The 24086-nt window shown below is 44.1% G+C and overlaps 1 protein-coding gene across 4 annotated transcripts in view; it reads left to right on the forward strand.

The window, feature by feature from the left end:
• Window positions 1–24086, forward strand: part of REEP1 (receptor accessory protein 1) — a gene marked incomplete at both ends in the record, with an annotated part of 100878 nt that overhangs the window by 45168 nt on the left and 31624 nt on the right. For 3 of the 4 annotated variants that reach the window (XM_084234686.1, XM_084234687.1, XM_084234688.1), the window contains 3 exons: window positions 7014–7086; window positions 14686–14762; window positions 22841–22961. In XM_084234686.1, coding sequence (XP_084090812.1) covers window positions 7014–7086; window positions 14686–14762; window positions 22841–22961 — 271 coding nt within the window. The remainder of the gene's footprint in view (window positions 1–7013; window positions 7087–14685; window positions 14763–22840; window positions 22962–24086) is intronic. The other variant, XM_084234689.1, reaches the window with a different exon arrangement.

Here is a 24086-nt window from a genome sequence, read left to right on the forward strand (position 1 = left end):
GAGTACACTAAATAGAATTATACAGCATGTTGACTTTGGAGTTTTGTTTCTTTCACTTAGTGTAATGCATATGACACTCTAGATGCTTTTAATTGCAGCTAGATTAGTGGCTGTGAGATCAAGATGAATAATCAATAAACTTCCTGCATGCCATTAACCAATCAGAAATCTAATTTAAAAAATTCTCAGTATCACCAAGCGCTCCTGAAGTGCTAAGGAATAAACAAAACAATACAGGTCTAAGATTTTTATGGAGAAATTGAAAACATATCATGAAAAGACACTAAAGGAAACATAAATAAATGGAAAAACTATATTCATGAAGAGAAAATCTGATATCTTAAGGCTGGTGATTCTTCCCAAGTAAATCTGTAAATTCAGGGCAATTACAAATAAAGTTGTGGGCCTCCACTGGTGGCGCAGGTGGTTAAGCACCGTGCTGTGAAGCTGTCCGCAGCCTCTGCAGCACTGGTTCGATCCTGGCCGGCTGGCAAGTGTCCCACATGGCACGGCAGACCTCTCCTGTCTCACCTGCTGCTCCCTTCAGCAGTGTATTTCGTCAGTCTGCCTGTTCTGATCCCCGCTCTGTCTCTGGTGAATCCTCTTACCCTCCTGCGCATCTGGCCTCTACCTTGGTTCTTATATAAATAAATAAATAAATCTTAAAAAAAATAAATAAAGTTGTTCATGGAACTTGACAAACTATCATGAAATTCACATAGGGAAGAAAAGGGCCAAGAATAGGTAAGGTAATTTTAAGGATATAAGAATTATTATAAGTGTATGGAAATTAAGACACAGTGGAATATACGTTCATGTGAGGTGGTAAGACAGATGTGGAACAGAATAACTGAAATAATATCTATATATGTTGGAAAATTTAATATTTGATAGTAGAACTGAAAATCAATGGGAAAGGATTCAGTGATATTTGGGATCCATATAGGAAAGAATAAGCTCAAATCCCTCTTTCAAACATGCATTCAGACAACAAAAGGTACAAAATCCAATCATTGCCTCTTTTTTTTTTTTTAATAGAGGCATACTTTATTTATTTGTTTGCTGGTTTGTTTGTTTGTTTTGTTTATACATGCACTGGGTACAGTCAGAAGCTCGGGAGGGTGAGAGAATTCACCAGAACCAGAGTGGGGAGCAGAGCAGGCAGAAGGACCGAAGTACACTGCTGAGGGGAGCAGCGGGCGGCAGGAGAGGTCTGCGCACCATGTGGGACCCTCCTCCGGTGGCGGGGAGCAGCCGGGGATCGAACCGGCGCCGCAGAGGCCGCGGGCAGCTTCGCAACCCAGCGCTCAACCGCTGTGCCACCGGGGAGGCCCCCAATCATTGCCTCTTAATACCTTTTTAAATTCTATTTAATTTTATATTTTCAATATTAATTTTTTTTAAAATTTTTTACATCATTGTTCTTTTTTTTTTTTTTAAAGATTTATTTATTTTAAACAAGCACTGGGTACAGTCAGAAGTGCGGGGCGGTGAGAGGATTCACCAGAGCCAGAGCGGGGAGCAGAACAGGCAGACTGACGAAGTACACTGTTGAAGGGAGCAGCAGACGGCAGGAGAGGTCTGCGTCCCATGTGGGACTGTTGCCCGGCGGCCAGGGATCAAACCGGTGCTGCAGAGGCTGCGGGCAGCCTCACAGCCCAGCGCTCAACCACTGCGCCACCGGGGAGGCCCTTATTGTTCATTTTTAAACGATATTTGCTTCTCCCCACCCCCTCAGGTGTCATCCCCATAGAGTTTCCTTCACCAATGCACCCGTGCACCATCACCTCAGTTCTTTTAATGCTCAAAGGAAACAGTATACCTTCACGACTTAGAAGACCTTTGATGTAAATTATATGGTACAACATTTGAAAAAATTATGAAATTTAGCATTTACCTATAGAAAAATACATAGGACATAGGCAAACAGTTTAATATACATTTATAATTATGAAGCAGAATTCTGCCCAGTCAAGAAAGTCATTGTCTAGATGCACACTCCCCTCCCCCACCCCTGTGAAGGACCATTAATTTATTTTTAAATTGATTTATTTGTTTATTTTTCTTTATTGCTTTAGAACACTATATATGATTTAGGGGAACATGTTCACACCTCCTCAAATATATGTCACCACACCAACCCCAATGTGTCATTTCTCAAGGAGAATTTGTTTTATAATATGAACAACTGTGCTAGGCTCACTGCTTTTCTTTTTTTTTTTTAAAGATTATTTATGCATACAAGAACTGGGGTACAGGCCAGAGGTGTGGGGGGTGAGAGAATTCACCAGAGGCAGAGTGGGTAGCAGAATAGGCAGATGTACTGAAATACATGGCTGAGGGGAGCAGCAGGTGAGACAGGAGAGGTTTGCTGTGCCATGTGTGTCACCTCCCTGGCCAGGATCAAACTAGTGCAATAGCTGTGGATTGCTTCATAGTGCTGACGCTTTATCCCTTGCGCCACAAGGTAGGCCCCAGCTTGCTGTTTTTCTTACATACAAAATTAATTTTAGGAAAAATATTGCTGGCATTGAGTTTTTAAATTTTCATCATAATTTGGGGCTGGGAAATGTTAATCCAACACTACGATGCCTAAAAGACTGGAAAATACTATCTGTTTCATGGTTTGCAGAGGTCTTGGCCATGGTGAGAAACCTCGGTGTCCCAACTTGTAGCTGAGCCCCAGAGCAGCAGTCACTCCCCTGCAGACTCCAGGGAATTGCGGGCAGCCCTCCTGGGTGACTATAACTGGCGTCACAGTTTCAGCTCATTCCCAGGAGCACAACCTCTCTTCTCTTGGCCAGAGCTCTAGGAGTTCTCTGCACTTGTCCGTGTGTGTGTGTGTGTGTGTGTGTTATATTTCATAATTGTAAAAAATGGTGTACCAAGAAAATCTGTATACAAGATTTTCTAGTACATGAAGGCATCTGGTTTCATCTGAGCATTACAAGGTATTGAAATGTACATTGATTATATTTTGTACTTTTTATTTTTAATAAAATGGTATAATTTTTAATTACTTTTCTCTGAAGGTTATTTGCTATGTAGCTTCAAAGTTGCTTTTTTCCTGGCATTGGCTGACAGGGCATGTGTGTGGTCTTGCCATTTTGGACCACCCCCTCCTATTGGAGCATTTGCTGACTGGGACACTGGGCATTTAAAAGAAACTCTTGGGGGCAGATTACCCTTGATGGTCGAGTGAAGGATCCATGGCCAGAGGACTGGGAAACAGCACTTGAGACCAGGTTGACACTCTGGCTTGGATAATTCTTTGTTGTGGGGAGCTGTCCAGCAGTGTGGGATGTGCAGCGGCAGCCCTTGCATCTCCTGACTGATGCTGGTAGCACTGTCAGTTGGATACTGCTCAGATGTCCCTGGGTGACTAGACCACCCCTGTCTGGCAACTGCTGTCTTAGAGGAGCAGTGTTCACCTGACACTCAGGTCTCTTCTAGAGGCTGCAGCTGTGGAGGAGGGAAAGCGCCTTCCTTAGATCAAGAGAAATGAGATAAATGGAGCCAGTAAATTGGAATTGCGGCCTTCAGAATAGCAGCAAATGATGGTTGTGCAGGGTGGGACTCTCAGCACACCACAGTGAGGAGAGCATTAGCATAGAGGCCCCTCTCTCTGGAGCACTCAGCTCTCCACCTCCCCTCTGCTTGAGCCAACTTTGAGCACTTAAATTGCTTTCCATCCTCCTAAGTATTTTACTGCTTTCTCCTGACCTTGTGGAGAGAGTTGTGTGAATTTATCAAGTGGGTTAAGTTCCTTGGAGAGAGATGCAATTATTCGATCTTTGATGACACCACAGGCATTTGTCAAGCACCCATTTAGTCAGGGGCTGTGCCAGGCATGAGGGATGCCACTAATCACTGAGGACTGTGTAGTATAGTCTGGATGGGAGATGGACTCAGCCAGCCTAGGCAGCCCGGGAGAAGAAAGAGCTCAGACCTTGCTGTGAGGCTGCTAAGTCCATGTCCCAGCTCTGCTGCAGGCTACTGTGACTTTGGGCCTCAGAGTCCTAGTGATGTAAAATGGGCAGTAAGCATTCTTATTCCATGTGGCTGTTGAGAATATTAAGCAAGAGATTGTGTAAAGCCTGTAGAATTGTTAGTGCTCAATGAAAGCTTTTAGTATCATCATTTTCAGTGTCTTCTTATTGATATCACTACATAAGGACTGTAACAGGCTTAAAGAGTGCCAAGAAAATTCTGAGGGACAAGTGATCAAAGACTCACAGAAGTGGATCTTTTGAGATGGGTCTTAAAGGATTAGTGTGGCTTTATTAGGAAAAAAAAAAAGTTGTGGGTGTATGGGAAGGTCCTGCACTAAGATTCAGCAGAAGCAAGCCCACAGGTTACAGACCGTGAGTGAGCAAATGAGTGAGGCTTATGGGGGACAGCTGGTGGCTGGGAGATCTGGCGGCTGAGGGAGGGTGGGACGTAAGGCTGGGAAGGAAGGCAGGTGGGCCTGGTGGACAAAGGCCTTGGCAGGGGCACTTGGTCTGAATGGACATAAATACCAAACCCCTTTGGCTTGATTCTGTTTTATCTATTATTTCTATCTCCCCAAAATAGATTTAGAAGAACTTGCCATTTTAATCCCATCCTCCCTTCCCTGGGCAATGAAATGCTAAGTGCATTTTATTGCAGTATTATTGAGCTTTTATTTATCGTTTAAATTTTATTTGTATTTATTGAAGTTTTAGAGACTAAAAGGTAAAATCATCATGTTGTCCTTGTCCTGTCAGGCAGGGCCTAGGTAGGGGGAGGTGGGCAACCACTTCACATGAGGATTCCAGCATATGGAGCAAGCCTCCAGGCGCAGCACCCCTTGAAACTTTTGGGTTCTGTGACCACTCACTGTCACTGCTCATTGGAGTTCACAGAGAAGCAAATCAATGGGTCATTGGGTCACTTCCCACTTGTCTCTCATCTGCTATCACATACTGCCGCATGCAGGGACTGGACGCCACCCTGGCAGACATGACCAATAACCAAGGAATCTGTGCCAAAGGAACTAGGTGTTTATTTCTCTGGAGCCTGTGGTGGGTGTCTAAGACTTTTGCTGTATCAGCCTCTGCTGTTCAGCATCCCCTTTCTTGCTGGGACCTCAGTCCCAAGGTCGTGAGTGGCCCCAGGGTGGCTCTGTCTTTGCTTCACTACTTTCTGAAACCTTCATACAGCCAGTCTGGTGCCATTGGCACTGTCGCCTTCCCTTTAGTAAATTCCCACTGCCAGTCCTACTTTTTCCCTTTGACACTTTTATCTGCATTGCTGGCTTGTCATGCTCCCACACATAATTCTGGCCTTCCCAGAGGATGGCCTTGCTCTACAACACAGTGGGCACTGGCGGTAAGAAGCCAGGCTTAGAGAAGGCTGACCTGGCTGGGTCCTGGCCTGGCTTTACCCCTTTATGGTCATGGAACCTTAGGGAAGCAAGCTACTCAGTGCATTGGTGTCCTGTCTATAAAAGAGGTTCTCTTTCAAGGCTCTCTGAGGACTAATGTGATGCCTATAAAGCTCTTGGTGCTTCTGAGACCCTTTCCCTTACCTTTTCAGCATCAGGAACCGTCTTGGTTCAGTTAACTTTGTTTTTTCCCTAGAGATCTGATAATGTGGAATATCAGGGTGTTTTCTGTGCATGCCACCTATGGTAAGGCTGCCCCCAGATTGGTAAACTGCATCTGCACTGGGAGTTCTCTGCACAACCTCTAAATACCTGATGAGGGAGCCATGGCTTTGGGTTTCCTGAGTGTGATGTCTTCTTGCAGGGACAGTGGAAGCTCTATCTATGGGGGTTGTCACAGAAGGTGTGAGACCTGGGGTCAGGACGGTTGCTGTGTCCCATCAGCTTGCCCATGAACTAACACCTAAGGATGACCTCATCTGTCAGGAGAAAGGATTAAACCCTTCTAGTTTCAAAATTCTATCAATTCATTCATTAAAAAAAATATCCGTTGAGAGCCCAATGTGTGCTCAGTGCTGGGAACACACTGTTGAACAAAAGAGATTCTTTTGGAGCCTTGAAGTTACACACAGTCCAATGGGAAGACACTTGGAGCAAAGCATCACCAAAATAATAGTAAAAGAGCCCCCTGATGATATGTACATCGTGCTCTGAGAGTGTAGTGGGATTTGACCTCATTGGGGAGGTTAGGGAGGGTTCTGATCCAAGTGTTGGAACTGGGATCTGATGGGTGAACAGGCATTATTCAGACATAGTGGGAGGAGGGGAGTTCAAGGAGAGAAGGGCACAGGCAAAGACCTGGAGGGGCATCGTGCAAGGTAGAGAGAATGAGGACAGGGAGAGCTAGTTATGCAGGTCGCTAGAAGCAGGACTGAGAATCAAATTATTTAATGACATGGTGTAGCCCTGGGCATGGATCATTGAGAAGTGATGCCCAACAGTCAGGCTGGTGTCATTATTTCTGCATCTTCATCTTAAGAGCAGTACAAAGTAGGTTAACGCAAGGTAGGGATGTGTGTGGTGGGAGGAAGGGCTGGCTTTTATTTCATTTACAGTTTGAGAAACTGATTCTGTCTGCAGGATGCTGAAATCAAGTTTGAGGGGAGTATAATTTGAAGGAACATTAAGTGGAAAGGTTTTGATGGAGAAGGAACCCAAGGTAAGGCCAGGATTTATGGAATATCAAATAGAGATTAGTGGTAAGAGAGGAAAACTTGGCATTTAATTTCAGGGGTCTAAGCTGCTCAACTTGAATTCCTACCTCCACACCACCCCCCTCTCTGGGCTTTTATGATCCTAAATACCCCTTTCAAAATAACAGATTGAAGGAAGGGTGGGTGTAGAGCTATAACAGGAGATAGAGGTTCTTATGTCCATCTTAGCCATGAGCAGAAAACCTTATGGGTATTCATAAAAATAAATCAAGCCCCACAGCAGTGTTTTCTGTAGCTTGGAGAACCACTCCTGGCATTGAAGACAGATATTTACATCAAACAGAGTGAATAAAAATCATATTTCTCTTTTTTCCCCTCTCTTTTCCCTCTAGGCTTATATTTGGCACACTTTACCCTGCATACTATTCCTACAAGGCTGTGAAATCAAAAGACATTAAAGAATATGTAAGTAACGCTTTCATGGGAGGTGGCTGGTGGTTGGGAGGAAGCTGGGTGTGGAGTGGTAGGAGCAGTGCCGACGTGGCTGTGGGCACGGGTCTCTTCATTACTTCTTCTAATAAGACTTGCCTGGTGTGTCCAGTGTTCCTCTCCTGTCCAGATGTCCTCTTTATTTTTAGAAAGATTTATTTTTATTTATTTATGCATAGAAGAACTGGGGTACAGGCCAGAGGTGTGGGGGGTGAGGGGATTCATCAGAGACAGAATGGGGAGCAGAACAGGAGGATCTACTGAAATACACTGCTGAGGGGAGCAGCAGGTGAGGCAGGAGAGGTCTGCTGTGCCATGTGGGTCACCTCTCTGGCCGGGGAGCAAACTCATGCCATTGTGGCTGCCAATAGCTTCATAGTGCTGAGCCCTTATCCCTTGTGCCACCAGGGAGGTCCCTCCAGACCATCTCTTTAGAACTAGAGCATGAAGTGAGGAAAGCAGGGCCTACAGCTAGAGGAAATGACATCTTGCATCAGAGGCCCCCCAGTCTGCCACATGCCATTGAATGGCCTTGAATGAGTCATTTCACCTCCATGAGCCTCAATTTCCTTGATGGGAAAACACTGTAGACTCTAAAGCACCGTTCCTGGGAGACATCTGGCTTCAGGACAGGAGCACGGGCCCGGGAACCTCATTCAACCACTCTGACTCTGATCTTCATTCCAGTTTCATGGTTCAAACACCCTACAATTAAGCTCTGTTGCCTTGTATGGTTTTTGAGGGCAGGGTCTGTTCATCACCCTCTGCCAGTTTCCCACAGCCCTAGCAGAGTGCTGAGCATGTGGAAAGGGGATATGGAGTACTCATGGATGGGGTGTGTGTCACTGCTGGAGGATTTCCCCTCTATGTGTAGGACACTTCTAGACAGGGGAGCCACCAGACTGTGCAACTGGCAAAGACTTACCTGGAGTGGGTGGTAGGGAAGGGCCCCTCTCCATGCAGCACAGAAACCCAGGTTAAAGTACAAAGGACATGGATTTTTTACTCAAGAAACTGAAGTCAAGTCCTAGCTCTCATGTTTATTGATGCGATGCTGGGTAAGAAGCTTAATTCCCAAGAACCTCAGTTTCCTCACCTAAACTGGGTAGAGATCGGCAACCCTAGCCCCTGGTGTTGTGTGAGACAGAGGCCTTTGCTCTCCTTCTCTTACTCAGATGTCACTTAGCAAGTTTGGTACAAGTAAAGAAATCATTCAGAGTGGGTTTGGAAAGTCATTATTTGCTTTCTCTGATTTCCCAGAATGTCTTTATGATGAAACCAGCCACCTCCAGGTCAACTGCAACCCGAACTTACCCCCACTCTCTCAGTTTCTTAGAACCACTGGCTTTGGCTTGCATTTGCTACTAGGCAGGTGATCCAGGCCGGGGTGTTTTTCCCTCTGGAGACTGGGTCCTGGTATATGTGAGGGTATCTCAGAGTGTGAACTATAAATAGCTAAGTTGCAAGCACAGAACCTCATGATTCTCGATTGACTTGGCGTAGGGGTAAAGCACTAGGGAGCCTCTACCCGGTCTCTCTCTCTTAAGCCTTCCAGCCTAGGGCAATGTGCCAGGTAAGGAGACATAACTGGGGTCACCACGTTTCAAGGTCTGACCCTCCACTTTGCAGGGGCAGAAACTCAATTCTGTCAGCTCATCCGGAAAGATCAAACCCTGGTACATTGTTTTGCTCTGACTAAACTCACAGGAGTCTGCTTTAATACGAGAATGGCAATTCATTAATTTAGAGTGAAAAATAGAGCTGACAAGCAGAGCAGCTGTTTGTTTTGGCTGGTGAGCACATGCTTTCCCAGTGGGGAAAGCTTGAGAGTTAAGATTAGAAGCTTTCTTGGTAAAAATGGAAGCGGAAGAAAGGAATTGAGTAATATTAGGGGAGACCTGTCTTTTTTTTCTGGGCTCCCACACAGGTGCCCACACTCAAAATCACACTCACTCCTTTGACCAATAGACCCATTCATGCAAATTTCCTTTGACTCCTGCCTCCCTTATCATTCCACCCTATACACATACCTGGTTGGTGACTATGTCCCTTCATCTTTATCCCCCTAGTCATCTTTCAGACCAGGGCTCTCCTCTGCTGCCACTGTCTTCCCGGGAACCCTTTTTCCTGGAATGTTGCAGTAGTCTTCTGTATTAGTTTTTATTGCCACTGTAACAAATGACTATGAACTTAGTGACTTAAACAATACAAATTCCTTTTCTCATAATTCTGGAGGTCAGAAGTCTGATCGGTCTCTCTGCCTTAAAACCAAGCAAGACTGTATTCCTTTTGGAGGTTCCAGGAGAGAATCTATTTCCTTATCTTTGCCAGTCTCCTAGAAGCCACCCCTATTCCTTGGCTCGTGGCCTAACTCCATCTTCAGAGCCAGCAGCTTTGCAACATTCACTGTTTTTCCACAGTCACATCTTCCTCTGACCCAACCAGGAAAGGGTCTCTACTTAGAAGGATGTATTTTTACTTTGGGCCTACTTGGATAATCCAGAATGGCCTTCCTATCTGAAAGTCCTTAACTTAATAACTCTGCAAAGGCCCATTTACCATATAAGGTGACATATTCACAAATTCTGAGGGTTGAGATAAGGTCATGGGATGGAGGGTTATTATTCTACCTAACACAACTCCTAACTGATTCCCCTACCACCTGTCCCTTATCTCACACTCTTTTGTCTTCATCATTTGTCTTTTTTTTTTTTGTGGGACCCTCACTGGTGGCCGGGGATCGAACTGGCACTGCAGAGGCTGCAGGCAGCCTCGCAACCCAGCGCTCAACCGCTGCACCACCAGGGGAGGCCCTTCATCGTTTGTCTTTTTAAAATAGAAATCTACTCATTTCACTCCCTTGGCACCCCCTTTAATGCTGCTTAGCACCTGCAAGGTCAAGTCCAAGCTCCATTCTAGTGTGTGACACCCTTGTTGATCTTAGTCCATCCAACTTCCCAGCCACTTCTCTGCAGGCAGCCAGTGCTCTCCGTCATGATACCTAACGTGTAGTCTGTGGATCAGCATTATCCGCAGTACCTGGGAGTGCGGGACCCCCTCCCGCGGAAGAACTTAGGTGACACCAATCTGGTCCTTGTTCAGCATGGTCAAGGCGCCGAGCATGCGGGAGGGACACGCTGCACCTGCTCCCCCAAGAAGATTGCTGCAGATGATGTATCAGATGCTAAGAAGATTGAATGCCACAAACACAATGTACCTGCCGTTCCTGCCATAGCAACAACTACCCCCTGTGTTTTTACATACCCTCTTGCTGACCTCTGTAATTTTAAATGTTTTTTCTTCCTTGTATTGCTTTTATTTTCCTAAGTCAAGGTATAATGGTGTAATGAGTCAAAAGTTACTGCTTAATGTATAACCACAAAAAATTCGGCTACCTGATATCCAGTTAACAAACAAGTTGACAATTATATATGAATAATAATATAGCAATTTTCTCCAACAGTCAACACATCCCTTAAAATAATCATAAATAAAAAACACTTGTTGGCAATCTCCTTAAAATAACCCGAATTAATATATATAAGCTTGCAAGCTTTTAATTAATACCAATCAACCTAATATAAAATATTAAAACAGTTAAATAGGTGGCCAGTTCCCAAATAATAATAATAATAATAATAGTACTTATAATTACAGGGTATAATCAAATAACTAGTTTAACTGGTTTAGGCAGGAACTATATTCTAACCACAGAAAATGTAATCCATGATCAATCATTAGTTAAAATATAACTTGTTGTAATTCTAAGTCTATTATATCTTGTGATTGTATTCTGTTGAGAAAGAATATCATGTCAATCATTTTTTTTAAAGATTTATTTATTGATTGATTGATTGATTTATACATACATACATACAAGCACTGGGTACAGTCAGAAGCGCGGGAGGGTGAGAGAATTCACCAGAGCCAGAGCGGGGAGCAGAGCAGGCAGAAGGACCGAAGTACACTGCTGAGGGGAGCAGCAGGTGGCAGGAGAGGTCTGCGTGCCATGTGGGACCCTCCTCCGGTGGCCAGGGAGCAGCCGGGGATCGAACCGGCGCTGCAGAGGCTGCGGGCAGCTTCGCAACCCGGTGCTCAACCGCTGCGCCACCAGGGAGGCCCATGTCAATCATTTCTATGGCAAGAAATTGTATGATGTAATGCTTTAAGAAATGTATAAAAATGTACATTGATTTTGAGCACATTACAGTCAGATGTTCACTCTTGAAGTGTGTCTATCTGTCATTCTTTAGCTGAATCCTTGACCGCCCTGCTCAGTCTCTCATCCCTAGGTCGGCCTTGCTAGTCTACTGCTGAGCTGGTCTGCAGCATGGGAGCATGTTAGAAACGAAGACTCTCGGGGCCTCCCTGGTGGCGCAGGGGGTTAAGACACAACCTATGAAGCTGTCCGCAGCCACTGCAGCACGAGTTCTATCCCCGGCCAGGGAGCAATCCACATGGCGCAGCAGACCTCTCCTGGCTTGCCCACTGCTCCCCTCAGCAGCGTATTTCAGTCTATCTGCCTGTTCTGTTCCCCACTCGTCTCTGGTGAATCCTCTCACCCCCCACACCTCTGGTCTGTAGCCCAGTTCTTGTGTGCATAAATAAATAAATCTTTAAGAAAAAAGAAACAGGGGCCTCCCCGGTGGCGCAGCGGTTGACCACTGGGTTGTGAAGCTGCCCGCGGCCTCTGCGGTGCCGGTTCGATCCCCGGCTGCTCCCCGGCCATGGGAGGAGGGTCCCACATGGCGCGCAGACCTCTCCTGCCGCCCGCTGCTCCCCTCAGCAGTGTACTTCGGTCCTTCTGACTGCTCTGCTCCCCGCTCTGGCTCTGGTGAATTCTCTCACCCTCCCGCGCTTCTGACTGTACCCAGTGCATGTATAAACAAAACAAACAAACAAACAAATAAATAAATAAAACATGCCTCTATTAAAAAAAAAAAAAGTTAAAAAAAAAAAGAAAAAAGAAACAAAGACTCTCAAGCCCTCTGCAGAGCCCCTAAATAAGTATCAGCATTTTTCAAGATCCTCAATTTGAAAAACAGTGCTCTTGACATTCAAACCTGTCTTTTGAAACTACCATACTAGTAAAAGTTTTTGGATGAAAATAGAAAAGAATTTATGGGAATTCATGGAACCTAATGGAAGGCTAGAAAAATTACTCAGAAATTTGGGAGGGTCTAAGAGGGCTGGGTGGTAGTGATAGTCAAGTTCCTGTCACAGAGGGTTTGTTAGGAAGTTGCTGCTGAAGTCACCTAGATGGACACTGACTGGCAGCTGCCCATGCCTTTGGAATGTTCTCTGAAGACACAAAATCCTGAATGGGGTATTTTTCAAGGTTAGGGTACAGGCCTTGTGACCCTCAAAGACTCTCACATTGAGAGACTTCCCTGAAGTCAAATTAGAAGGCTGTGGGTGCTGGTAGTGTTACTGGGGAAGATGTAGGTTCTTTGCATGCCACTTGCCAGAAGCCAAAAAAAGCAAAGAAAGAGATTGAATAAAACTAGAACTTTTTAGGTTAGATTTGCTAGGACATCAAAGAACAGCCTCTGGCATCATCCTCCAAAGAAATCATTCTAACACCCCATCTCTAGCTGGCTGTTTTATAGTGAGTTAAAGGAAGACATTTAATTATCAGTGAGTGGGTTTTCACTCCAGGTGGTTAACAACCCTGGGAATTTGTGGCTGCTCTGTCTCCTCACAGCTCCCCCTCTTAGACATCTGGATTTTAGTAGCACTTCCTGTGCTGCTGGGACCAGTCAGTCTCTGACCTTAATGGTATCCATCACTTTTCCTACGTGCCTCCTGGTCTGGGAAGTTAACTCAGAGCAAATAGGTCATAAGTTAAACAATGTGCCACATGCAGGTTCCTAAACTATGTGTGGTGCCCTTTTCATCCCCTTCCCTAGCCTCTGTCAGCTGCCTTTGAGTATTACCTGATTCTCTTCAATTCAGGGACCAGCTAAGAATTTGTTTTTCTTACATCGTTGTTCATTTCTGTACAATATTTGATTTCTTCCCTCAAGTGAAGTCCCCATAATTCTCTTACCCCCATATGAACCATCCCACCCATGAACAATCATTATAGTCCCTTGTGCTCTTTCTTCCCCTGTTTTGACCCCTCTCCCTCCTCCTCCCCTGTTGTATGCCTCAGATTTACAGTTTGCCTGCAAGTTTTGCCTTTTTCCTGATCCTTTGTTCAGTTTCCCTATATTCCACCTGTAAGTGAAATCATCTGATATTTTCCTTTTTCCTTCTGATGTATTTCACTAAGCATAATCCTTTCTAACTCCATCCATGTTGCTGCAAATATCATGAATTTCTCTTTTTTGGATTTGAGTAGTGAAACCTGCACTCCTATGTTTATTGCAGCACTATTTACAATAGCTAAGATAAAGAAACAACCAAAATGTCCACAAGCAGATGAATGGATCAAGAAGATATGGTATATTTACACAATGGAATACTACTCAGCTAAGGATTTTAAAGGAACTTGTATGTGGATTTGGGGGGCTCGCTGTTTATGTCTCCCCGCTTTCTGGAATTTATTATCTCATCCTCATTTCCAGCATCTCTGAAAGATTCAAACTGCATTCTCTAATTTCTCAGGCACATATGATTATGAGTTTCTTCTTCATTTCTATTGTACCCCATCACTTGAAGGATGGGGAGTGTCCTCAGCCACATCATCATGGATCTACCCAGATGTGTTCCCTAATTTTAAGTTTTGAAGCCCTTCCATTTTGTGATAGCTTTTCAGTGCCTTTAAGCAGTTGTTTTTAGATATTTTGTTCTGATTTTATTAGTACTTTTGGCAAGAGGGTTAGTCCAATACAAAGTACATTATCCCAAGCTGGAAGGAGCAAACCTAAGAATCTTGATTTTGTTCTATAGGCTGGAAGATCTTACAGGGGGGGAGTAGTTGGATGAATTCTTGCTTTTAGGACAGATTAGTATGAGGGTGGTTTGTCAGAATGGATTGATGAGAGGAAAGCTAAGAGACTAGGGAAGCAGTTAGGAGACTATAGCAGTAGTTTAAGGGGAAGGGGACCAAGGCTCAAGTTGGAAAGAGAGAAAGTAGAAATGGAAAAGAATGTTCATGTGGGAAAGAGTCAAAGAAAGATTTAGTTTCTGTGAGGGGTCATGGGGCTTCCCCACAGGAAAGACATCTTCAGTGACCAGTATGCATTGCCACCATTCCTTCCCAGACAGTCTGGCCTGATTAAAGTCTATCCCAGGGTTTGTCTCTGTAGAGGCCTAGAGATTTTACTCACCCGATTCTAGTCCTGACAAAATGGCTGAATCCTGAATTACTTCTTGTCTGCATGTTGCCCTGAGGGCTACGGAGAGTTCCTGGGGCCTCTGAAGCTACTCTGACATTGAACCTGCATCAGTTGAAGGAAGTCTGTTTGCCACAGCCCCAAGGTCTGGAGTGGATCTCAACAGCTGAAGGACAGGGACAATATGTTATAGTTCAGATCACACTGATAAACATGCCTCAAGGTCCGTTTTTGAAGTTGGCAGCCAACTTGAAGTTGACCTTTTCTGCTAACTTTGTTATTTTCTCTCCCACAGGTCAAATGGATGATGTACTGGATTATATTTGCACTTTTCACCACAGCAGAGACATTCACTGACATCTTCCTTTGTTGGTAAGTACTCCAGGAATTGGGTTATTTCAAGGGAAGATGTTGCCTCGTCAGGAAAGAGGTGGGAAGGGTGTGAAAGCAGTCTCAAAGCTTCCTTCAGAACACAGAATCTAGAGCAGTATGTTAACTGGGACAGTTAAAATAAGTTAATGTACAAAGTTGCTCTTCCAGGAAATACTTATTGACCTTAAAAGAGCAGCTATTGTTCTTATGATATACTGAGACACATGATAAACACAGTTAACTCAATTCATGGAGTTGGTAAATAAGCCTTAGTATGTTCAGGGCGAAAAAAGGAAAGAAATAGTACCAAAACATATGCAATAAAACTATTTCCCTCCCACACCATTTTCACTGTGACTGCTTTTCATGGTTGTATGTTGTTTAAAAAAAATTATGTGTTTGTATGTGTGGATACACATATATGCATTTTAAAAAACAATGGTATTATAGTATGTAAAACAATTCTTATTTTGTTTTTAAATTTAAAAAAATACTTCTGTATAAGCATCAATAGACCTCTTTTTTTTTTAATGGCCACACAGAATTACATGGTATTAAGGGACCACGATTTAACTAGTTCATCCCCTTTTGGTAGACATTTAGACGTTTTGGTAGACATTTACGTTGGCTCCAAATTCTTTTTCTCTTTAAAAACAATTCAATTGGGCCTCCCCGGTGGCGCAGCGGTTGAGCGCTGGGTTGCGAAGCTGCCCGCAGCCTCTGCAGTGCCGGTTTGATCTCCGGCTGCTCCCCGGCCACCGGAGGAGTGTCCCACATGGTGCGCAGACCTCTCCTGCCGCCCGCTGCTCCCCTCAGCAGTGTACTTCGGTCCTTCTGCCTGCTCTGTTCCCTGCTCTGGCTCTGGTGAATTCTCTCACCCTCCCGCGCTTCTGACTGTACCCAGTGCTTGTATAAATAAATAAATAAATCTTTTAAAAATAAATAAATAATTAATTAATTAAAAAAATAAAAAAAAATAAAAAAATAAAAACAATTCAATTATTAGCGTAATGGAGCTAGTAAAAATTATAAGCTAGGTCTTTGTATTGATTTATCTTCTTAGGTGAAATATACTGTGATTACTATATAGTGTTCTCTTTCTATCTAAAGGACCTGAGTTTGTACAAATGTAAATGGGAACTAAAAGTAGTATGGAGAATACCCATTAGTTAACCAGGATTATATCTACAACTTAAGATCATGGGGTTGATTTCACATTTGCTATGTTGTATGATTGTTTTACTGTGATCAATGTCATCAGATAAAATTTGAACATACTTCCATTTTGGAGAAGAAAGTCCTTACTCCAAAAGGGATCCATATGAACTTACCCTCTGGCATACCCAAGACCCCAAAAAAGAGCTGAACACACTTCTCTGAATCCTATTTTGGGTCAGTTGCCTTCATTACCTTAGTATGTAGTTTTCCCCTGAAGGAGCTTGGCTTTCATTTCCAAGACATAGATGTCTCAGCCAGTGTAGTCTCTAGCAATACGAGTGGAATCTGGATTACCTAATTTAATATGCTTGTGCCATCCTGCCCTGCCCTGTGCCCAGATGAACAACAGCCTCAGGATGGGTTGAGTCTCCAAGATTGGAGGCAGGACTTTGCTGAGCTGTCCATTGTCTTCCCCAGGCATCAGGCTGCCACTTGGAGTCAGACCCCATTTTGTGCAGCGCTACCTTAGGGAGGTGCCTGTGTGTCCCATGGAGATGAGGGTAACAGGCTGGGCCCTGTCAGAACTATGCAGTTGATGAAGCAGGATGTTGTCCTCCCTCACCTCCTAATAGTGCCCTCTGTCTGATGCTGGGTGACCTCCTCCTGTTCTCCTGTCTCTTCTCATGAATGTCAGGGGGAATTAATGTTAGTCTCATGAGCTCTTCCCCAGGGGTAATTTCAGCCTCCCTGCTTTGGGCTAAGTGGAAATACTGTCTAATGATGGATGTGTTCCTCCCTGGTAGCTGGAATGTGTACTCACCCACCGACCTGGAATTTTAGGGTTTCATAGCTAGTAAGTGTTCAACAACTATTTCTGGAGTTGATTTGATTTTTATCTCAAAAGATGTATTAGTTTTCTACTGCAATTATAATGAATTCCTACAAATTTTTCTGTTTCATACAATACAAATTAATGATTTCAGTTGCTGTGAGTCAGAAGTCTAGGTAGAGTCAACTGAGTCCTCTGCTCAGAACCTCATGAGACCAAAATCAAGATGTGGCCTGACCTGAGCTTTTACCTGAGGCTCTGGAGAGATTCCACTCCCAGGCCTATTCAGGTTGTTGGCAGAATTCAGTGACAGAATTCTGCTGCAACTACTTCAGCACGAGTTCCATCCCCAGCCAGGGAGATGACCCACATGGCACAGCAGACCTCTCCTGTCTCACCCACTGCTCCCCTCAGCAGTGTACTTCAGTCAGTCTGCCTGTTCTGCTCTGTTCCCCTGGGGAACAGTACATGGGTTGTTGGCAGAATTCAGCCATAGGGCTGTAGGACTGGAGTCTCCATTTCCTTTACATGTGCCACCTTCTTCACATTCAAGCAACCACATTGAATCCTTCTCATGTTTGTCTTCTGCTACTAGAAAAGTCTCTGCTTTTGCTTTTAAGGGTCACATTATCAGATTAAGCCCACCCCGATAATCCAATACTATCTCCCTCTTTTAAAGTCAGTTTAATTACATCTGTAAAGTCCCATTTACCACATAAGATAGCATAATTATTGGAATAAAACCAGGATGAAAAAGTCATGGGACTGAAATTGTGTCTTTCACAAGATGGCATCTAACAGTTGGTGTATCAGAAGCAGATGCACAGGTAGGGGTTGAACTCCTCTTGTGCAACCCGTCCTGACCAACATTGAGGCCTCATCCGGTTCCACTTAGCTGTGCAGGAGGTCTATGATTGGGAAATGAGAATCCCTTGCCCCTCTTCTGGCAGCCTGAGCTCTGCTTCTGTAGGGAAGGGGTTCCTCAGGAGCCATCCTCAGCTACGTCAGCACATGGCCAGGTCATACTTTCAGTCAGCTTTCTCTCTCTCTCTTTCTCTCTCTCTCTCTCCCTTTTAACCGATCTCTAGCTATTATATATCATGGTCTTCTGATGGCTGAGTCCTCCCTCTCGCTTCTCCCTCTGGCCCTGGGAATGGCGCAGGACAGATTTTTCCTATTTCCCGTCCAGGGACATGGACATGAGCTTAGCAACTCTGAGCTCTCTTTACAATTTAAAAAAAGAAAAAGGAGACTTTTCTTCTGAAATGCACCTGTTACTTCATAGAAGCATCTTTACCTGTTTGTTTTTTTTAAAGATTTATTTATTTATAGAAGAACCCGGGTACAGGCCAGATGCGTGGGAGGGTGAGACAGAGTGGGGAACAGAACAGGCAGACTGATGGAATACACTGCTGAGGGGAGCAGCGGGCGAGACAGGAGAGGTCTGCTGTGCCATGTGGGACCCTCACCGGCGGCCGGGATTGGACCGGCGCTGCAGAGGCTGTGGACAGCTTCACAGTGTGGCGCTCAACTGCCTGCGCCACCAGGGGAGTCCCATCTTTACCTTTTTTAAAAAAAGATTTATTTATTTATGCATACAAGAACTGGGGTACAGGTCAGAGGTGCAGGGGGTGAAAGGACTCACCAGAGACAGAGTGGGGAACAGAACAGGCAGACTGTCTGAAATACACTGCTGAGGGGAGTAGCAGGAGAGACAGGAGAGGTCTGCTGTGCCATGTGGGTCATCTCCTTGGCCAGGGATCGAACTCGTGCTGCAGTAGTTGCAGGTTGCTCCATAGTGCTGACACTTAACCCCTTGCACCACCAGGGAGGCCCCAGCATCTTTACCTTTTTTTCACTTTCAGGATTGGAGATCATCCTCATGTTTATATTCTTTCCCTCATTCTTCTTCATTTATCCTCTCTCCACCCCTCCCTTAGGATAATTCTCTCTCCACAATTAACTTTTTAAAACCTTTCTATCTTGATGAAAACCACAATTGTGTATATGATCACAGAAGAAACAGAATGGAGGCTTCTTTCACAATTTGTGTAGGTGATTTCATTTAGTTTTTAAAATGTTATTAAATAAAACATGTACATGATTAAATACAATTGAAACAGACAGTGAGTCAAAACCACAATGAGATACCACCTTGCACCAGTGAGAATGGCACACATATTTAACAGGCAACAACAAATGTTGGCGAGGATGTGGTGAAAAAGGAACTCTCCTACACTGCTGATGGGAATGCAAACTGGTCCAACCACTATGGAAAGCTGTGTGGAGGGTCCTCAAACTACTAAAAAAGGAGCTTTCTTATGACCCAGCAATTCCACTTCTAGGGATCTACCCAAATGATACAAAAACATTAATTCAAAAAGATACCTGCACCCCTATGTTTATTTTTTTTTATATTTTTTTTTTATAGAGGCATGCTTTATTTATTTGTTTGCTGGTTTGTTTGTTTGTTTTGTTTATACATGCACTGGGTACAGTCAGAAGCGCGGGAGGGTGAGAGAATTCACCAGAGCCAGAGCGGGGAGCAGAGCAGGCAGAGGGACCGAAGTACACTGCTGAGGGGAGCAGCGGGCGGCAGGAGAGGTCTGCGCGCCATGTGGGACCCTCCTCCGATGGCCGGGGAGCGGCCGGGGAGCAGCCGGGGATCGAACCGGCGCCGCAGAGGCCGCGGGCAGCTTCGCAACCCAGCGCTCAACCGCTGCGCCACCGGGGAGGCCCCACCCCTATGTTTATTATAGCACTATTTACAATAGCTAAGCTATGGAAACAACCCATAAATAGATGACTGGATCAAGAAGATGTGGTACATATACACATCTGGCATTCTGAAACTGATAATTCAGTCAGAAAACAGGGTGATCATGCCTCTGTGGTGGTGCAAGAGATAAACTCATGCCATTTACAGCAACATGGATGGAGCTAGACAGGATCATGCGCAGTGAAATAAGCCTGAAGGAAAAAGAAAAATATTGGATGTTTTCACTTATAGGAAGAATATAGGGCAGCCAAATGAGGGATCAGGTAAAAAAATAACAATGCATGTTTTTCCAACAATTTCATTACTTGTCCATCCCTCTTAGAAGACACTTACCACTTTGTAGTGTGGTGGCATCATACTGGGTGGGAAGACTACAGCAGCCCCAGGCTGCCCAGTGCCATGCATATGCTGTGGAGGAAACGTGGGTGCATCTGGGTCTTTTCTCCTCAATTATGTCCAGAAGATCAGGATGATTCAAGGGCTTATTATGAGGGAATGAAGAGCATTCTAGTCCACTTCTTAGGTAAAGATTGGGATGTTGGTAAAGATTGGGATGTGATTATGTTGGTAGAACCAAGAGATCCCAAGGCCTCTGGGAAACACAGGGTCTGAGTGGCTCCATCTGGAGACCTTTTGATACCTGGCAAGGGTCCTGGTGTGGTGATTCTGGAGGCTGTATAAGATAATCCCCAAGTATACTGTTGATTGTGCGGTGGGCAAGATGTAGGAGGGGGAGTGTACATCCAACTATGAATGGTGGGGGCTAAGAGGGTCATATATTCCCATATAATTGTAAGTAACCCTAGTTATTCCTGGAAGGATACTCAAGAAACTGACAATTGTTTTGCTTTCAGAAAAGATAGGAGAAGTCAAGGATGGGCAGGAAAATTGGTATTTGTTATGTACTCTTTGGGACTTGTAGAATTTCTTAAACTATGCACATGTATTACTTTTGTTTAAAAAAATGTCTTTTCATAATAAACAAAAGAGACTCAGTGTGACAGATTCCCTTGGGATCATCTGTATATCTTGTGTTGGCACCTGAGCTTGCCAGATTCATTGGCTGTCCCCTTGGGACTGGCATATACTTGTTTTTAGGACAAAATTTCTTTCATTGTTAATCACCAGAGTGTTCAGATTTGGGAGAATCACACCTCTGTTGCTTCAATCCTTTCTCTTGTTTGGCTGTGAAACATTAAATAATCTTGATGTGAGTGTGTCCTCTAGTTGCTGAGGAGTATTCAGGAAGAGCCTGGCAGAGGCAGAGGCAGTGAATCAGAAGTCCTTGATGAGGAGAGAAGTGGGTGGAGTTGCTGATTTGGGAGGCTCTGTGTGAGAATTACAGGACTTTGAAATTACAGGACTTGCTAGAAATTGCTGTTCATTTTTGCTCCCTTATCTGGGAGGGATTTACTTTTCTAATACCTCAGACTAGCACAGGCATCATTTTCTCTCAGAGCATTGTGTTTTAAGCATACTCAGGATTTTGTTTTAATCAGGTATGGAAACCACCATAGAGAAGACTGCTGTGGAGGAAGAAGTGTGTTGTCCTCACCAATCCCTAGAAATAGGAGGCACAGCATGCTCCTCAGGGCCACATGGGGAAGCACCAGGGCCAATGAGAGGCCGAGGGAGGAAATGTGGGCAAGAAACTACCTCGTGGTTTCCATGAAAGGAGCAGGCAAAACAGGGCAAGCAGGTTTAGGATTGCTTATTTGAATAATTTCAGTGGGCCCTGGAGTGCAGGGGCTGTTCCTGCCATCTGGTAACTGGCACTGGAGTTATTGGAGCAGGTGGATAGTGACCCAGAGTAGGAGAGCTCCATAAAGGGAGCTCACTGGATATATTGGCTTTGGATTCATTGGTTTGCATATGGAAGACTTGCTGGCAAGTGGGTTGTTTACTGTCTTTAGGAACTGGCCATCCCTGGGAGAGAGATCTCTCCAAAGACAGCAAGGCTTCAAGATGTCAAAGCCTCAGAAAACTGAAATAAAAGGACACAGTTTAATATACATCAGGACTGCCAAGTATGGTTGCGCAGGTTGTTCATAGCACAAGATATCTGGTCAAGTAGGCAATTGTGGTTGACATTCAGATGAAGCCCTGCTTGCAAGCCATGTGTGCTTGCAGAATTTAAGCCAGTTGAAGGGACTGACTTTTCATATATATAAAGGAACCACGTAAGTTAAGAGAGGCCCATTATGGTACTTGTCTCAGGTTGCTATTCTATATCATGTGGGATTATTTGATGGCTATTTTTTTAAAAAAGATTTATTTATTTATGCATACAAGAGCTGGGGTGTAGGCCACAGGTGTGGGGTGGGGGTGAGAGGATCCACCAGAAACAGAGTGGGGAACAGAACAGGCAGATTGACTGAAATAGACTGCTGAGAGGAGCAGCAGGCGAGACAGGAGAGGTCTGCTGCGCCATGTTGGTAGCTCTGTGGCCAGCCAGGGATCGAATTCATGCTGCAGTGGTGGCGGATAGTTTCACAGTGCTGTGCTTAATCTCTTGCACCACCACAGAGGCATGATCACCCTGTTTTCTGACTGAATTATCAGTTTCAGAATGCCAGAATATTGCATGTGTTTCATACTAGACTAGAAGCTCCAAGAGATCTCTTGGTTGCATTATCTCCACAATGCTCAGCCCAAGCTGCCGCTTCTAGATGCTGGGCAGGTGTTTATGGGATAAGTAAATGATTGATTTGCAGGACTTCAAGCTCCAGAATTTTAGGTTATCTGCACCCCAGACTCTTCTTTCTTTAGGAACAAAAAGATCAAGATCTGTTTGGCTGACATTGACTTAAGTAGGATGAGTAACATCCCCTTTCCAAGCAAGAGTTAGGCTCCTGTCCCTGCCTGTTTTGACCTGGAAGGGGAGGTTTTTATTCTCAGTCTGTAAATTCTTTTTCTACTGTAAATCCTTCAGGTCTTTTTGCCTTCTTGGCCAAGAGTAAGGAGTGGATGACAGGTATGGACGTGGCCTTCTGAGCCTGCAGGCAGCTGCTGGAGCCCCAGCTCCACCTGAATGAGTGGATCCTGGCAGGAAGCACCAGCTGTTGCCTGGCAAGGCCCTGAGATGATGGCTAGAGAGAGCCTGTGTTCTGGGCTTGCTTTGGCAACAGACAAAACACAAACTGACTTGCAAAAGAGGCCTGGGATTTTTGCTGTGTGGAAAGGAGGAATCTGGGGGCCTTGCAGCTGTGTACAGGCAGGAGAGGTGTCAGTGTGTCCTGGTCTGTCCTTTGTAGGTCCAATGCATTGTTGCTGAGAACTTAACAAAACATGTATTTTTTCATCTCTTTCCAGGTTTCCATTCTATTATGAACTAAAAATAGCATTTGTAGCCTGGCTGCTGTCTCCCTACACAAAAGGCTCCAGCCTCCTGTACAGGAAGTTTGTACATCCCACGCTGTCTTCAAAAGAAAAGGTAATATATGCCACTCTGCCTTTCACTCCTAATAAGTGAAAAATGAAAACAGTGGCAAATTAACAGAGTAGATTGTTTTATTGTAGGACATCCTCATTGGTTCTTATTTCACCCCAACAAATTGTTCCTTCTAAGCCTGTTTTTGATCTATTTTTCTATATCTTTAGAAATGGTAAAATTCTCTAAAAGGTGTTAATTTATCATTTTTTGTTATAAAACCTTTCCATAGTTAAAGGAAAATTTACTCAGAATTCTGCCAATAAATTGATTTTTCCTCTTTTTATTGTCCTTAGTCGTCGTTCTTTGACAAATATAATTTTTACATGTATTATATTTTTAGGATACATTTAAAGCTTGACATAGATTGGAAAACTGAAATATAGACATTAAATGACCTGAACTTGTACCCAAATAATGACTAAAATAAATTTCTAAAACAGTGTTTGCTTTATTGTTTAATGATAAAATGTATGTTACCAGTGAAATACCTGCTGTTTTGGTAATTATTAATCAGTATTCATGACAATGGTCATAACATTTTTTCATGCTATTTACCATGTGTGCAGTGTGGTTCCTTCTTTTGACTTATTATTTTAGAATGAATTGAGGAGTAGGGTTACTTGTGTGCAACATTGTATAATTATATTACTTCCTATGCAATAAGACTCTTTATGACATATAAGCTCCGCATAAAATAGGAGCACTATGGGTGATTTTATATATTAATTTCTATTGTTTCCTAAGGTTGAATACTTTAGATTTCCAGGGCAAGGCTGTGGAAGAACTTATCAATTGGTGAACTGGCTACTGTAGCATTTCTGAGAATCCCTTTAGGAAGTAAGGCACAGTACTTCCTCTCAGAAGGGAGGAATTTGAGGAAATCTTAACCTGGTTGTCAAACCCCTATTTTTCTATCTTCCCTTTCCCCAAATGCTGGACATACCCTAAAGCTTCCAGAGTAATTTCCAGAATCACTTCCACAGTTAGTCAGGGGTCACAATGAACACTTATTGCAGGGACTTCTTGGGGAAGCTTTAGACAGGGAGTGGGCAGGGGGTTGGCTGCCACCCCCTCTGTATATCAAAACAAAGGAAATGTCCAATTTGCTGACCCACAAACCAGACC

The sequence above is a fragment of the Talpa europaea genome, assembly GCF_964194135.1.
Source record: "Talpa europaea genome assembly, chromosome: 6".
NCBI classification, from domain to species: domain Eukaryota; kingdom Metazoa; phylum Chordata; class Mammalia; order Eulipotyphla; family Talpidae; genus Talpa; species Talpa europaea.